This window comes from Coloeus monedula (assembly GCF_965178545.1).
Source record: "Coloeus monedula genome assembly, chromosome: 12".
In the NCBI taxonomy this organism is placed as follows: domain Eukaryota; kingdom Metazoa; phylum Chordata; class Aves; order Passeriformes; family Corvidae; genus Coloeus; species Coloeus monedula.
Window position 1 is genome coordinate 20,432,231 of NC_138792.1, and position 17,301 is coordinate 20,449,531.

At 40.1% G+C, this 17,301-nt stretch overlaps 1 protein-coding gene across 2 annotated transcripts; it reads right to left on the minus strand.

Moving 5' to 3' along the window:
• Positions 1-613: 613 nt before the first annotated feature.
• Positions 614-16,598, minus strand: LOC309577341 (P2R1A-PPP2R2A-interacting phosphatase regulator 1). 2 transcript variants are annotated; one of them, XM_082289286.1, is made up of 10 exons: positions 16,291-16,598; positions 12,949-13,027; positions 8,996-9,052; positions 6,879-6,922; positions 6,745-6,799; positions 6,226-6,318; positions 5,680-5,768; positions 4,977-5,038; positions 3,866-3,962; positions 614-2,761 (listed from the first exon to the last, which is right to left on the minus strand). In XM_082289286.1, the coding sequence occupies exons 1-10, from the start codon at positions 16,443-16,445 to the stop codon at positions 2,602-2,604; spliced, it is 891 nt and encodes a 296-aa protein (XP_082145412.1). In that variant the 5' UTR covers positions 16,446-16,598; the 3' UTR covers positions 614-2,601. The 2 variants fall into 2 exon arrangements, with proteins under 2 accessions (XP_082145412.1, XP_082145411.1); XM_082289285.1 differs by having other exon boundaries at positions 4,977-5,041.
• Positions 16,599-17,301: the final 703 nt, after the last annotated feature.

Consider the following 17,301-nt stretch of genomic DNA (forward strand, 5'->3'; position numbering starts at 1 on the left):
GGATACAGATAAATAACTATTTCACTCTCCTCCAACAGCATTAATTGGCCCAGAGAGGTTGTTGACTCCCCATCCCTGGAACTGTTCAAGGCTGGGTTGGATGGGGCTTGGAACAACCTGGTCTGCCAGAAGGTGTCCCTGCCCATGGCAGGGGTGGAATGAGATGGTTTTTAAGGTCCCTTTCAACCCAACCCATTCCATAATTCTGCAATTAACTGCCCTATTAAAGCAAAACACAAAGACTCCCCAGTTCTTCCCAAGAGTTAAGACCTTCAGTACTTTCCAGTAGTCAGGAGTAGCTTCTGTCTTCCAAACTATTTCACCACAACTTCCTCTAGGTATAAACTAGGGATACATATTACTTGTATTAAAAAATGTTTGGTTTTATTCTTCTTTATTCCTAGAGTTGTTACAGACCTGCAAGACAGCACTGCACGAGGAAAACAAGGCAAGTGTGCTGCAGATTTTAATACCTACTTTACGTTAGCTAGAATATGTTAACTAGACTGGGTAGAAGTAAATTACAATAAATATTCTGATTTTAAAAGAAAGCATTTAATCCCAGATGAAAACAAGAATGTGGTTATCTAAAAAAGTGCAAAACCAGGAAAACACATTTATTTTTCCATTTATTGGCACTTATTTGAAAAATAGCATTAAATATTGAACAGAAAAGAGACAAGTTGACCCACACTCAGCTATTAAACCCCCCTATACTGATGTGTCTTCTAACAAAGACTGGAAGAGACACCAGGAGGTTCATTCTTAAGAAATAAGCAATATTTTTTTAAAAAAGAGTCTTGCTCTCACCACAGAAGAGTGAAAGCACAGCAACTCTTTGGCACAAACCCGAAACTGCAAACCCAACTTTGCCTCAGCAGAGAGAGCAAACAGAGCCAGGCACTCCCGTGTGCGTCTGCTCAGGGACAAAGGGCAGCTGGACTCAGTGAGGGACTGCAACCAGCAGGGTGATTCTTACAATAATTTAAGAGGAATGATACCAGAAGTAAACCATGTCATATCTTAACTAGAACAGACTATTAAATACATTCTATTTTCTCTTTACAATAAGGACACACAGAAATGGGTCACCGGCCCTCATGTCACCAGGTCTTTGCACTCCAAATAATCCCTTTCTCATTTTGATGGCTGCTGTCAGTCAAAGCTTCAACTGTGTGAATCTTTCACAGCAGTATTCAGGGCAGGATTTTCTCTTATTTAAGGAAGTTCCCATACTTTTCTTGCTTTATGACACACTACAAAGATTTAGCGTTTAAAAATAAAACATTTTGCTTCATTATTAACCTCTATGGAGAGAAGGTTTGAAACCACATAGCACAGATGCACAGACATGTACAAAGGGGGACTCAGCTGGGGGAGTTCAGCTGCACAACCCCAGTGAGGGTGTCACTGCAAAATCCCAGACAGCTGTCCGTAGGAGGTGAGTCTGCAAATTCTTTCTCCTGGTTGGGGAATTTCAGAGTTGAGATCAGGATGTCTCAACACACTGACTTCTTCAAATGTCTCAGATTACCAGATTCCAGGCTTCCAATCAGCATCTGAAGTTTTCAACAGCAGAAATGACTTGATGTCATTGTTTGAGGAAGCGACATCAGGAAATTAAACACAGATTAAATATGTTTGATGGCCTCAGCCTGTAAAAAGGCATTCAAGATTCCTCACTATATCTGTCATACATGAGGACAAATACTGACAGTTAAAATAATGCATTCCTGAACTACTAAATACTAAAATCTCAGGATTTAATTTATTGTTCCAAATATTGTCACTATTTTTCCCTGTTAAAAGACCTTTAACAGAGCATCTACCACTCCAATACATCATCTAAATGGGGAAGAAAAAGAAATAAACCCCAGATACAAAACCCCAGAATAATGTTCCACACCTAATTCAGATTTAGTCCCAACAGCAGTCATGATCATGAATAAAATCCAACATATAAATTTGACAATTCACCAATTTGTTCTTTTCTGAGATTCAAAGGAACACAGAATTGATTAAGAGCCAATCATAACAGAACACAATAATAACAATAACAATAACAATAACAATAATAATAACAATAATAATAACAATAATAATAACAATAATAATAATAATTCCCCCCTGCAATATTCTCCCTTTCATATGAAGAAGAAAAAAAATATAAATATCTAACACTCTGGGAATATAAACAAGTAGTAAGCTGCTTCATTGGTTTTAGGCTGAGGACAAATGTGAGTTTTCTGCTCCTCCACAGGCAGGGAGGACACTGGCTGCTGGCAAGACAAGTCTTCCACAAGCAGGACACATTTACAGTGTTTGTAACTCATGGCAAGGAGATCACATCCACTGCAAACCAGCAGCTGCTGACTGATGTGAACATCCAACATGTCTGCAGCCCAAATGCTTCTGTATTGTAGTAAATGTCATATAAATCACTAGAAAGGTGAATTCCTCCTCAAGGAACTATTCTGGAAGTTTTCTAGAAGTAATGACATTGCTGGAAGTTCCTATGAGGAACAGAATGGGTTACACACAACAGAAAGTCTGGGCAATATCCTGCCTGTTTCCCGGTGTCCATCAGCAGATTCCTGCTTCTCAATCCATCGGTAACTTGGCTGTGAGATCAACAGGTAAAAATGGGGATCTGGAGTCAGAGAGCGACACTGGAGAGTCTGTGCTGGTGCCAACTTCAGCTGGAGAGTCACAGGAGGAGCCTGCACTGCTCCTGTTGTCATCCAGGGCATGTGAGGACAGACTGAAAACAGAGTGACACCAGGGAGTGAGAAACGAGGCACTGGCTCAGGTTAAGCGGCCAAAACCAGCCCAAATCATCACAAAGCCATTCTAAACACATGTGCATCTCTGAAGGAGCAGCAAGCCCTATGATCTGAAATACACCTGCAGCTACATACCTTGCAGTCACTTCCAGACACACACAGGACACTGCCCATTTCCCCTTTTGCTCACCCAAATATGGGGCACAGATCAGAAGTCCCAGGCCGAGCAATCCACTGCCAGCTTTACTCCATCCTCAAAGCCCTGGGCCAGCACAACAGCCAGAGGCCTTTTTGCCAGGAGAGCCAATGATAAATTGTCCATCCTCCATTGTACTACGTATTTCACAGGACACAAATTCATGATAGCTGATCTATCATGACTGATAGCAGCAAAGTGATTTTTTAAAAATTACCATCTCCTACAGCAAGATGCAGCAAATGAACCCAAACTGCTATCCCTACTGTAAACAGGGTGTGCAAAAAAATATGTTTTTAAAGTACCTTTAAAACATCTATTTTGCTATTGCTACTCAAATCTTGTGCATGACTTGTACATCAGTGAGCAGCAAAAAGACAGAAATACCGTGAACAACCCTTGACAGTTGTGTGGGCGCACCCTATGTATGATTAACCTTTTGACTAAAACACCAGATCAAACTCCCTTGCTATTACCAATCACTGCAATTTTTAATGAAGTACTTTTTATCTCCTCCCAGCTCCTCTGACAGACTCATGTTCCTCTGTGACTAAGACCAAGGGCAAAAAAGCAAAACCCAATTCAGCCCAAAAGCATCAGCATTCATATTTGATTGCAATTTGAATCAGACTCCAAAAGCTAGCATCCATGAGGTGTCTTTTCCTAAACATGCTCAACTGTTATCAGTCAGGCCTAGAAACTGCAGAATTGTAGTGAACATTGCTGCCTATTTACCGTGATAATTTCAATGCTGTAATATTGTGAGATATCTCTATTAAAAAAAGACAAAAGCAAGCACAAAAAACTTCAAGCATAATCACTGCTAGAAAAATAAAATATTTGTAATGCTTCTGCTGAAAGGGACAATAAACAGCACAGCATTTACCATGCCCCAAGGTCCGCCTGATGTGCAGCCTCGGGGGTTAGCATGTTGGTGGATCCCTGGAATAATCTTTTTGGGTGATCTTCCATCTCTGTCACACCTTTGGGAAGAGATAATGAGTAATAAAAATAACTACTCATTTAAACTAAAATCTACTTTCAAAGTACTTCTACAGAGCAAACAGAATAGAGGTTCAAACTTATAATAGACTACTCCATTTGTAGAGCATAGAATTTAGATGCTGAAATTTTAAAGGCTGTCTATTTCCTGGAACCATTTTGTCCAAGCTCCAGTACAGTTTAGTGAGTTATTAACTAAGGCTTAGATATCAGATATTTATTCTTCAGTAGTGAAGAATAATCCTTTTGTTTCAGTTTATCCAGCTATCAGTTCACTGACCAGCTCCACAAGAGCAGAGAAGCTGAAAATAAAGAAAAAGAACAAGCTCCAGGATTATCACAAAACTTTTCCATTGACTTAGATTTCCAAACACTCTAGAAGAAGAGAGGATAGATATATGCTTAAATAAGCTATGGCAGAACTCAGATGAAAGTGTTTTAAAAGTTGTTTTAGAGCTAGAGGTGTTCTGTAATAAAGGTGAAGCTTGAAGATATAAAAATAGGTGCAATAAAATTGCCAGAAGTTAAACTTGAGAAGAATGCAGAAAGACAGAGAAACATTTCCTAATTAAGCTGGAAGGTGCCTACCAGGCCTGGGCATCAGCTTTGGGTTTTGAAGAGTTATTTTAAATGTACAGTACCTGTGTGCTTCAGTCAACCAGGACTTTCAAAGTTTTCTGTTTAAGTTAAATATACCACTAGTTGTATTTACTGTTTTGTTAAGCAGGTTACATCACATTTTTTATCACATCTATATGACCACAGCAATGGGGAGGAATTAGAACAAAACAATTATTAGCATTATAGAATTACAAGCTTTATGGAATAGTAAAATCTAATTTAATTATTTGTCTGTTTTATTATGTGCAGTATGTTCTATTTCTAGTCACCTTTTGAAGTATGAGCCAACTGGACAGAATTATGAAGAAAGCTATATGAATTACTAGATGACTAACAAGCTGGCCTATTGTATTAGCCAAACCTAAATACAGTACCTTTTCTTTTGATTGATCCAAGAACACTTGGTCGAATGCAGTTAATTGGGCTCTGGCTTCTCCTGCTAAAAGAAGACAAATGCTGCACTGAGATCACCATTAAAAGAAAAAAGTTGAAAAAAGAAACAAAAAATACTCAGAGAACAAACTACTGGGTAGAAACCACTAAGAAAATAGGCATTAAAACAGCTTATCCAAAAGAAGTCCTCTTTTTTTTCCCCTCTGAAGATAGGCCAGGAAGCACAGAACTGAGCAGGAAAAGTTTAATTACATTATTCCACAACTGAGGCAGTCTAAAAGCTCACATCCAGACACTGACTACATCTCAGTTGACAGGCAGTGCTTTGCTGAACTGTGAGGGCCTAGTAAACTTTAATGGTATGCCCACATCACTCAAAGGAGTAACAAACCCTAAATCTGTTTGTGTTTTCTTCCCCTCAGAATTCAATTACTAAAGATGTGAATGAGAGCAATATAGAGACTGCACTGGGAACACGGATGCCACAATGCAGCCCATTTCCCAATGTTATGACATGAGGATTTTGACAAATGTTTTACACCACCATCTAAAGTCTACATGAGTATATGAAGTTGTGTTTGTGCTCAGAAATCAATTATGGATATAACAAATTCTGGTATTTCAAATGCCTACTGTGAACAAGCTATGCCAATTTTCTATCATTGATATGATCGGGTGACTTACCTTGAAAACCTCCTTGTTGGACTTGGGCTGGGACTTGGAGGCAACCCACTGCTGCTCACCAGACTTTGCAAAGATGGTGAGAAACATTGCTGAGAGGAAAAGAGTTTGTGTTATTATAAATACTGTATCATTCCCATGTGGTAACAATTGACGCTTAACTGCAGAGAAATAAACAACCCAGAATTAGTTTCAGCAAGCAGTCACTGGGTATACTGAGACATCACTTTTTGCTACTGAGAAAAAAAAAATTAAAATTGGACAGATTCCATTTTCATGCAGATTTATTTCACTGTACTCTGGTTAAACAGACTTATTTGTTTTTTATTAACCACAGCACAACAGCTGAACACTCCACAGAAATTCACACCCACAAGATGAGCAGCTGGTATTTTCTGATTTGGGGTTTTAGGGGGTTTTATTTACTCTCTAGTTTCTTGTTTGCAGCTGAGGTAGAAAGGAGCAGGTGGCTGAATCTTTTGCTACTAATTTGGTTGAATTTATTTAGCTCTACTTAAGATAAAACCATCATTATCACATTTTGCTCACCTTCCCTATTCCTCGTGTAGGTGAAGGAGCTGGTGAAACTGGAACAAAGTCTACTTGCTTTGGTGATAGTGATTTTTCAAAATCATTGTCACTCTGTAAACAGTACACACAATTAATCTTATGAGCAGGTACCTTAACAAGAAAAGGACTGTTTGGTGTGAAATTCCAAAGTTGTCCTCCATCATATCAACAATTTTTAGGCAGCCATTTATGAGCTTATGTTTAACAACAAAAAAACCCCCCTTAAACATTACATGGAGAGTATCAGAGCATGGAAGAAAATTTGAACAGGCAGACATCCAGGCAATTTCCTTCTGACATAGCATCCCAAGGAATCCACATGTACCTTGAACAACTGATAATTCTATACCTTTTTAGTGTGAAAAATTGCTGACAAAAGCAGGGCTATACTAACACCTTAATTGTAGGTCAAACTATCAAAGGAAATGTTGACATGAGAGAGTCTCTAGTGTCCTGATACTGATGATAGAAACACAAATTAAAGCATGAATGCATTACCAGGCTCAAGCTCTCCTCCCATGAGTGGCTCATCTGCATTGCTACTTGCACTTCTCTATAAAGAAAAAAAGAAATGTATTGTCCCGGGCCCATAGACGGCTGCAGTGACTGTTCTACTTTGCCTTAGCGCTCACCTTTCACGAACGGTTTCCCTGCTCAGCAAATTCATTCCTTCTTCCTAAAAGATTAACACATGAAGAAGTAAGGTCAAAAAAAAAAAGCACTTTGTTCCAGCAAATCAGAAAAGCTGTGGTTTCACTTCACTTTGGCATGTGGAAAATATAAATCAACTCGGTTAAGCAACAATAACCTCAAGTTCTCACTCCATGAGAAGGAGCAAGGAGGAGAGGATGAGAAAGAGATGTAGCAAGAGAGACCATCAAGTAAGAAGTGCTTATGTGAGCTGGTTGTTTCCCAAGCAGCCTTATTTTCATTACTAACCAAGAGGTAGCTACAAAACTGAATAATGATAGTATGAACCAGAAATTCTGCACAAGCCAGAGTGTCTTTATGCAGTCTTGAGTAATATCATTTTACAAAGGGGGCACTAGTACAGATAAACCTCAAAAACATGGCTGGATTCTTACCTTACTCTATGGATTAGTGACTAACTAGACACTTGCCAGCATCTCACCTGGAATACACTGCATTGCACACAATGAATTCAGGATTCAGTGAGGTTTTTTTCTAAAAAAAACTCCATAAAGTATTATTAAAATGGATCAAATATGTAAAATTAAACTAAACATTAACACCAAGTACAAACATGACTCAATCTCTTCTTAGGCAGACACCATTCACCTAAATGCGACCCAGTCTGTTCAGTGAATGAGTAGATTCCCTAAATCAAGAGTAAAAGTTCAACTAAACATCTTCACAATCCTCATCGTAAGTAGGAAGAGTCTAACCTACTTCACCTGTGTGATAATTTGCTCAGATTTGAAAGAGATCAGAAGTAAATCACGCAGGTTCTCAGTGAGTATACAGGACATGGAATTAATTCCAACCAGTGAATCTAATGCTCAAACACAAATTAGGAAGTTACACTTTTTGCCTTAATAAACGGATGGCAAAACCATGAATGCAGAAGCATTTTCCAGAAGATTGAATCATCAAATTTTACTTCATGTAATAGGGCAGAGCCATAATAGTTCATTCCTTTGCTCTCAGCATATTTTTCATTATATCTCCCTGCTCACTTGCAGGGGGGTTGGACCAGATGACCTTTAAAGGTCTCCCTTTCAACACAAACTAATTTATGATTCTGTTATGATTCTGTTAATTTATGATTACATGTTAAACCTAAGACTTTTTGTATTGATGAAAAGAGCTGTACAACTGACCCGAGCACTTCAGAGTCTATTTAAACCAGTAGATTATTTACATAATGAAAGCAAGCAGTTATTTTCTTCAGGTTTACTGTGCAACTACCTGAAATAACCGAAGTGGGAAGCACAAGTGCCTTCCACCACTCAGGCAACACAGCCTAAAAATGCTGTCTGAAGCATTAAATCATTTTCTTAACTTTTGACCCTTTAAAAATCAAGCCTATCCATTGACAACTAGCCAGTGAAAAACCAAAATTTTTAAAAAATTAAGCATTTTCAAGCTAATTTTATAACCATTCTACTGTCAAAAAGTGGAGATACAAAGTGAAGGAGACACAAGAGTTTGAGCTTGTTGATTTTAAAGTCTTCAGCCTGTGGTGTGCTGGCTGGGAGCAGAGCTATTTGAGCCTGCTCAGATATTCCCCACACTACCCCCCTTCCCAAATGTTTACTCTGGTGCCCTCCCCCCTCCATTCGTGCTGTGACAGCACAAGTACAGGGATCTGGATAAGAAAATTATACAGATGAAAAATAGCCCAGCCAGAAGAGTACAGACTATTTTTCAGCCAGAGTGCTTCCTTATCCTGCTCATTTTCTAGCTGCACAAAAGTCTTGTGCCAACACAAGTTAAAGAACACTTTGTTATTGGCCCCGAATATTTATGCTGGCATTGCTGCCAAAAACTTGGTGAAATTTAACTCTAAGGGTTTACATTAAAGGTTTCCTTTCTAAAATGTCCATTTTAAGAATCCTCTCTCTGGTTAAATCTTCTCCTTGCTGTAAGATGCATTTTGCTTCATGAAATGTGGAACTGGGCAGGCAGTTTGAAAATAAAATCTACAGCCAGTTGAAGGACATCACATATCAACCGCAAAAAAACCCAGACACCTATAAAAAACTCATTTAGAAGAATCTGTGCTTACTTGTTTGATTTGATGAAGACGGCTGCTAGGAATACGGATAGGAGATGATGGCACAAACTGCAAAACAAAGTCATATACAATTGAAAGTACAGCAGAAGGGAGGGAAAGGTGCCACAGGAATGTTAGTAAAGTAGTGCTGCCCCAAACTAAAAAAAAAAAGTAATTAAAAAAAAAAATTTATAACATTCTCATTGTATATATAAACTACATCACTTACTTGCAAGAACATGGTAAGATGTATTTCCCCATTATACTGCTTTGTAACCTCACAGATGCTAATTGGTATCAGCCTAGCTTCCATTCCATTTCCAGGCAACTAGAACTGACAGCCTTCCCCACAGAATGGAGCTGCTTTTCACTAGCACACTGTCAGCCCTAGTATATATACGCTGACGTAAATATTTGCCTTTATGGGATTCAGAATATTTATTTTCATTTAAGTGATCCAGAAAGCTCCCCAATAGATCCTTTAAAAACACAAAACCAAAACAACACATTGTACAAAAACGTTCCTGGGTTGTTGTCTGCCTATAAATGAGTACTTTGACAGGTGAAAAAAATCAGCTATTAGAAGGCTAACAAAGAGTTAAACACTTCCTTTATGGTTTCTGAAGCACTTCACCAATTTGGGTGAAATCAGAGAAGACGCCACTAAAAATGGTCTTCTGTTCATGCTGACAGATTTGCACCAAGATCTCACTGGAATGCTATAATCTAAAGCTGCACACCCAAACCCAAATAATTTAAAGTGATTATTTTCTCAAAATATAATTTTCTTTCATACATTTCCCATCTCTCATACGGTTAACCCTCAGTTGATTTATGTCATAGCCATTCAGGGAACAAAAATTCTAAGCTGAAGCCTTGAACAGAGGTTTAACTTCTCTGTAAGATGACAATCGTTCCAAAAAATAAGGTGTCTTTTTAAAATGGATGTGTTCAGCAAGTAAGGTTTGCATTATTATAGGTGTTTTTATACTTCATTCATTATAAGGGTTCATCTGCTTCACAAATCATCAGAAGATTGAAGCTGGAGAACTAACAAACATTCAGTTAACTGTTACTGCACCATTTTCTAATTAGTGCCACAGAGAATACAAAGATTTTGCTGCCTGACAGGATAAGTTAACACGGACTATTAATGCTTCATACATCCAGAACCCTCCTTGTAAAAAAACAAACACGAAGACATCACACCCTTCTTCTCACAAAAGAATTCAGCCTATCAGGCTCACACAGGGGATGACTAACATTTGTGCCAGAATTCAGTCATCGTAATATATAGTACTAAATTCTAACAGCTATAATATCTTGATTTGCTACTTTTAAAGTCCAGTTTAGGTCAGCTTTACTATTATACTGGGTTCCCAAAAATCCTGTGCACCTAATAAAAATTCCTCCAAGCTGCACCAGCCAATGTAGACCTTGAGTTGACCTTGATTCTCACACAGAGAAAAGGATTTGGACAATAGTGCATTCCTGCCCATTCACTCTGTCATTCCACAGCAGAATTGCATTTGTTCCACTCATTATATTCTAATTTTATGACTGTGATACACATACTTTAAGGTTTGACATTAATAGAACACATACAAAAACAGTGGCTTGCAGTATAAAACAAAAAATATAAAAAGACAATTAAGTGTTCCTCTGCAGGGTCTGATGCACTAACACAGCTCTGAGGATCCTACATCTTGTTTCCAACAAGACATCATCCTTGCTTTGTCAGTGTGTAAAACTCACTTTTGCTCTGTTTACATCCTTTGATTCAATTCTTGTGAAAAGAAACCTCTGTCACTTTCAAAGGATACTTGCTAAACAAACTGAACCCATTTATTAAAATCATGCTACTCAAATCCCCAATGTTTTAAGAAAGCACAAAGCCTAATTAAAACATTATGAACTATTAGACTACCACAGAGAAGAGAAACACCTTCCCTCCTACTCCAGTGTGTCAGATACTGTGTTCCAGTGCAGGTAAAGTTTCAGCAGTGCCAGGCTGGCAGAAGCCACTGCCCAAGTGAGCAGGCAATGCCCCAGTGCCTCTGCCCTGCAGTGCCCTCTGCCTCCTGCCAGCACAGCCACTTGTGGGGCCACACTGAACCCAGCAGGGAAATTACCTGGCTTTAAAAAAAAAAAAAAAAATTAGAAAAAATTTAACATCAACTTCTGCTGAAATAGCACCTAAACATCTAACCACAGACTCAACTGCTCTGCTTAAGCAACAAAACAAAAACCCCAGCCATGCAAAACAAAACAAAAAACCACCAAAACATTTACTCACTGGTATCCTCTGAAAGGAAATAAACTGCAGATACTGAGCCTGGTTGACCCTTCCTTGGCAATTACATGTAGCACTAGAAAACTACAGATCAAGCCCCAACCCAAATGGCACCACTGCCCTTGCAGTCATCATTATAAATCAGCTGAAGTCTGAGACTTGGAGAAGCCACTCCAGGAATTCAGCTGAGGAACCAGGACAGCACTGAAGATGGAATGGATGGAGTATGACCTCCAGTTATCAGAGATTTTAGCCACTCTCATTGTTCCCATGACAGGGAACACCATACAGGTTAGACAAACACTAATCAACTTTTTTTCCATGAAGTTTAACAAAACATAAAACTTAATATGTACTTGTAATACTAAAATAAAGAAGTTACGTTATTGAATCTTTTAAACCTCTTACAGATTACACTGCAGTTAAACTTGGATTCGTTTTCTTAAATACAAAGAAGTGGCTTTTGAAGTACACTTTATCACCTTCTTATGTAAAAATGTAATTTACTAAAGTAGATGTGACCTCGCTCCTTAGAATATCTCTAACATCATAAAACTAAATGTACTTATTTGCTATAGGAAGAATACCAGGGAAGGTTGCTTAGGATCCTTGATGCTGAAAATTTAATTCTTATCACAAAATAATTTATCTGTGGATGATCCTGGTTTAAGACCACAGAAGGATGAGATCCTTCTAAGATACTTTCCAATTCCATCCTCCCTGCCACCTTCAAGAGAACCATAAACCAGATCCCAACTCCAAGGAGCATTTCAAAGCAGACAAAGCACTGATCTAGCAGTCAGTGGGGCACTTGATTTTTAGTGTAAGGAAAAATTTCATGTATTTTGTCAGCACCTGATCAGCTGGGAGCGAAAAAGGACACTTTTTAATAACATTAGTGTGAGGGGAAGGGTTAGCAACATCATCCCATGAGATGCGAACACTGGTTAAGTTCAGGACACTTCAACATTTATGAGGGGCAGGCGGAAGAGCGGCCCATCAATGAATTAGCTCCTGCTTCTCAGCAAGTTCTGGGCAAGGCATCCTGAATTAGCATCGTTTTAGCCCAACAATTGAGGATCTTCAGGAGTAAACACAATAAACTGAGCTTTTGCCTCTGTTTTTTTCTCCTTTTGCCTGACCACAAGCACAAACAGATTTACACTAAGCTGCCTCCCTAAAAATATGAAGAAAGAGACTTGTTTAAGGAATCTTGACCATAACACTTCCAGTTTTTTCATCCCAGCAGAAGAAAGGCTTTTCCACCAATCTTTCTTGTACGTAACTATCCTGGTTTTGTTACAGATGCAACCTTTGCTGAAATATTTGTCTGCACTTTTTTCTTAATCATCAGAAATCTTTTAAGACATTGATTACTGTCAACAGTACAGCTATGTAATTAGTTTTCTTAGGAAGCTACCTTTCTTACTCTACCTTGGAACATCTGTTTTATAAGCAAAGTTATGATCACAATGAAATACAAGCATTCTCCAAGCCAAATGGTCTATAAGTAACATTTCATTATAGCTACAGCATATTAATGTCACAGTCTAGTGCCTTGTTTCTGAAAGCAATGTGGTATTAGTTTCAGAGACTATAATATAATTTTGTTTATTCCTGTTTGCACACTTCTGCTTGGCACCTGATGGGGTTGGTGTAGGAGCTTTCTTACCAGGCTGTGCCGATTCATGACTGTGGTGCTGTTCCTGCGGGTGCGCAAGACGCTGGCCTGGAACACCTGTGAGTTATCACTGTGAAAAGAAACACTTGTCAAATGCAAAAGCCATTTCCTTCCTAGCAAAAAGCACCTCTTCATATAAGCTCAGTTTCTTCATATAAGCTATGACAGCTCTCCTGTCGAGACAAAGAACTCCAGAGACAGGTAAGTAAGAACTCTTTTAGCTTGTTGACGAGAGTGCAAATCAACTTGTTCATCCTCCAACTCCCAGCTACTTCAATTAATGACTTCAATTAATCATTTTGTGTCTTCAGAACAATTGAAGAATTGTTTAGACTGTGGGGATTTATTATGTTTGGAATGGCTGCTGTTTGTATATTGCTTCAAATGTCATTCAACAGAACAAATGTACAAATGGCTTGTAAGCAGTAACTGAAACCAGGTTCGATCCCACAGATAAAACAAAATTTAAAAATACAGCCTCTTGATAAATCTTATCACTACAAACATTTAATATCTTCTGAACATTTTTCCACGAAAGGTTAAATTAAACTTACAGTAAACCCAGTTTTTAAGGCCTCACAGCAGCATGTCCATTTAAATCGTATAGGATTATTTATTTGACACAAATGAACTTCTTTCTCAGGGCAACTTTAGTTCTATTGATTCCTAAAGCAAGTTTTTCTGGTCACGTCATCACCAGTGTTATCAACAGCCAATTAACAGCACTTAATGAATGCGACTGCAGAAATAAACTAAATTTTATGATCCCTAGAAAAAAAATTTTGAGCCACAACCTACAATCCCCATTCCCAAAAATCAGTGAGGAACTGCATAGGTGAACAAACCCAAATGTAAGACTGTAATTAGATTCAAATTACAAGAATTCACATTGTATCTTTTTGCTTCAGCCGCTAACTAGTGATGAACAAAAGCCCCCCACAAATACAATTTCTTTAAAACTAACCTGATCAACAGCACTACCTTGTTGTAAGGACTGACAATCCTACTGCATTTTCATGACAGACCATTGTCAGAATCCTCCAGTTTAAAACACACCAGTTAGACATGTAAGTTTTAGACAGCTTTTATGTAGCTGTAAATAAAAAACAAATAAAGCTTATACTGTGAAATAAAAGCCAACAGCAATTGGCATAAGCACTATAGTTTCTGCCAAAAAAAATGTATAGACCCTCCTCTAAAATGTCAAGTACATAGGACCAGACATCATTTACAATTTTCCAAGAAGTTTCACTCAGCTCACACCCACGAGAGATCAAATAGCTGCCATTTGACAGAGGTGGAACAGGAGAAATTTAAGGGATCCATGACATGATGTTTAGGGATGAGTTTTGGCTGAGGCCAACAGCTACAACTCTTTTTTCAGTGTAAGTGTACTGCTTGGCATGCAAGCACAAGACAAACAGCCCATCCTGAAATCCAGGGTCTGAGTCAAGAAAACAGGTTGGAACAATTCTGTCCCACATTACCATAGTCTGAGTCAAATACTCAGTTCTAACTAGCAGAGAGGGAAAGAAAAGAACCCTACAAATAATCCTACCTTTAATCTCCCACGCAAAAACACCAGAACTGGTCAGATTTCAGACCTACTTTTCACAGAAAACTACAGTTCCCATTAAAAATCAATTTTATTTGGCACAGAAACAAGAGTTACAAGTTCTGTGAAAGATAACTTCTATGATCTAAAATATTCCACTTATAACGGTTCTCTGGATCTACGGCAACTCATTTTCCAAGTTCCCTACTAAATCTGTTAATGAAGAAGTCAAAACAGGAGACACAGGAGAAAAAGCAAGCTGTGTAAGAGCAAGAGCTTTCGTTTCACTTTACCGAACAAAGCCATTCTGGGAAAAACTGAAGTTTCTTGCCAAGAGCTGCAATCTTGCAAAAACAGTATTCTGGTGGAAAATTCCAAACAGGCAAACCACTGCAACCACCTCAAATTAGTTCAATGGCATTTCAGTTTTATTTGTATGAACACCTACCCCACAATGTATTCACAGTGTCAAGGCAAGAGCTCAGGCTCACCCTTCTACCTACCCAAACCCTGAACTAAGTAATTTGTGTGGGGTTTTTTTTTTTTAAGAGTCAAGGGTTTTACAATTTACAACTTACAAAAGGCTGAGATTATAAAAACATCTTGTCTCAGTTACACAATTAGTTTACCTGCTCAGAACCCTCCCAGTGGAGAGCTGCCATACACAACCCTTCCATACTGCATCAAAATGTAAAAGGGAGTTGTTTCATTGTGATTATATAAAAGAATCACAATTACATTCACTTAACATTAAATCATGATGGAATAGGCAAGAAGTAGTATTTCTTTTGAATTGTCAGGCACTCTTAACCATTTTGGTAAAAGAGGTATGCAAGATTTGTTCATCACTCAATATCCAGTTCCTTACAGAAACAGAAAGGGGAAAAAAAAACAAACCACCAGGAAGTACTTATCCTGTAATATACTACATTTTATGAAATTTATTGTCAATATGCTCTCCCAAACCACAGACACACCACTAACAGCAGCACATGGACCACCTTACAGTTGGATGGAAGCCACACCATGTAGCAGATGGGGCATCTCCCTACTTCTCAACAGCCCACAGGAGACATGAAACAGCACTTTGGGTTATAAACTTACCCAAACAAAACTGTACAAGAAACCCTACCTGTCTGAAAGCTTTCATCTGTCCCTACCACCTTCTGTCCTGTCAGCTGAAGAGAGCTGAAGAGACCCAGCAAACATCCAACCCTCCTGGAAACAGACCTGCCATAGGCTGGTGGCAATATCCAAGCACAACTGTCTACACAACACATTGTATTTCTCCCAGTAATGCATACTACAAAAATTAGTATCATCCAGAAAAATTGCTGGACACCTGACACACTGTTTTACACTAAATGTAAAACTTGTGTCAAGGTCCCGTGAAATGACCTTCCTACCAAATTTGCCTGACTGTTCGGAAAGCATTTACTGTTGTAATCATACACAGAGCAGTGATTTATTTTGTTCAGACTTGATCCATTACAGAAATCATCGCGATTGTTATTCGATGTATAAGAACATCCACAACTCTGACGTTGAGGATGGTGTTTCTCTGCAACACACAGCAGACCGTGGTGAAAACAAAGCTTTTCAGTAAAACCAAAGTACCTCTCCTAGGCTTCCTCGCACCCCTCCACACGTTGATATGTTCCCTAAATCCCCCCCGCCTGGGACAGCGCTCAGGAACCCACTCTTCCCCATGGCGCCGCGGAGCATCCCCGGAGCCCCCGCACGGCCGGGCCGGGCCAGGAGCTCCCCGGGCCCCTCACCTGAGCCCGTGGATGAGCGGGGCGCTGTTCGACCGCCTCAGGCCGCCGCCGTCGCCCGGGGCCGCGGCGCTCCCCGGCGGCAGCTCCAGGTCCAGCTCCATCTTCTCCTGAGCCATCGCGGCGGCAGAGGCTCCGGCTCCTCCCGCTCCGCCCATTCGCGGCCTCAGGCCGCCGCTGCCCCAGCCCTATCGAGCCCGCGGGCGGGGGGGTCGGCCGCAGCAGCGAAGCCGCATGCCGGGGCTCCGGGGGCGGCCCGTCCCCGCTGCTCCCGCTGAAACCTGCAGCCGCCACGGGCCCACAGCCGCTCTCCCCCGTCCGGCCCCAGCGCAGGCGGGCCCGGCCGCAGAGCGCAGGCGCAGCGCTCCGGCTGCGGCCGCTCGGGCACAGCTCTGGCAGATTTTAGGTGTCCTAAGTGTGTTCTCCAGAGCTCTCTCGCCAAGGGCCACAGCGCTGATCGCTAAATAGCGAAAATATCGCCCCCGAGTTCATACCGAGCTGTTGTTGCTTGCAGAAATAACAGCGGATGGTTCTGTGCAGGCCCAGACAACTCCATGAATAAAGAATAAAACCAAACGTTTTCAAAATACTTTAATAGCTACATGTGGCCCTAGTTTATACCTAGAGGAGGTTGTGGTGAAATAGGTTGGAAGGTCAATGCCACATCGGCTGGTGGACAGTGCTGAGACTCCTAACTCTTGGGATGAAGTGGGGAATCTGGTTTACCTTAACAGGGCATTAACCATAGAATCATGGAATGGTTTGGATAGGAAGGGGCCTTAAAAACCATCTTTATCCACCTCCCTGCCATGGGCAGGGACACCTTCCACTATCCCAGGTTGCTCCAAGCCCCATCCAACTCAGCCTTGGACACTTCCAGGGATTGGGCAGCCACAGCTTCTCTGGACAGCCTGTGCCAGGGCCTGCCCACCCTCACAGGGGTGCACTTCCTCCTAATATCCAATCTAAACCTACTCTGTTTTGATTTGAAGCCATTCCCCCTTGTCCTGTCAA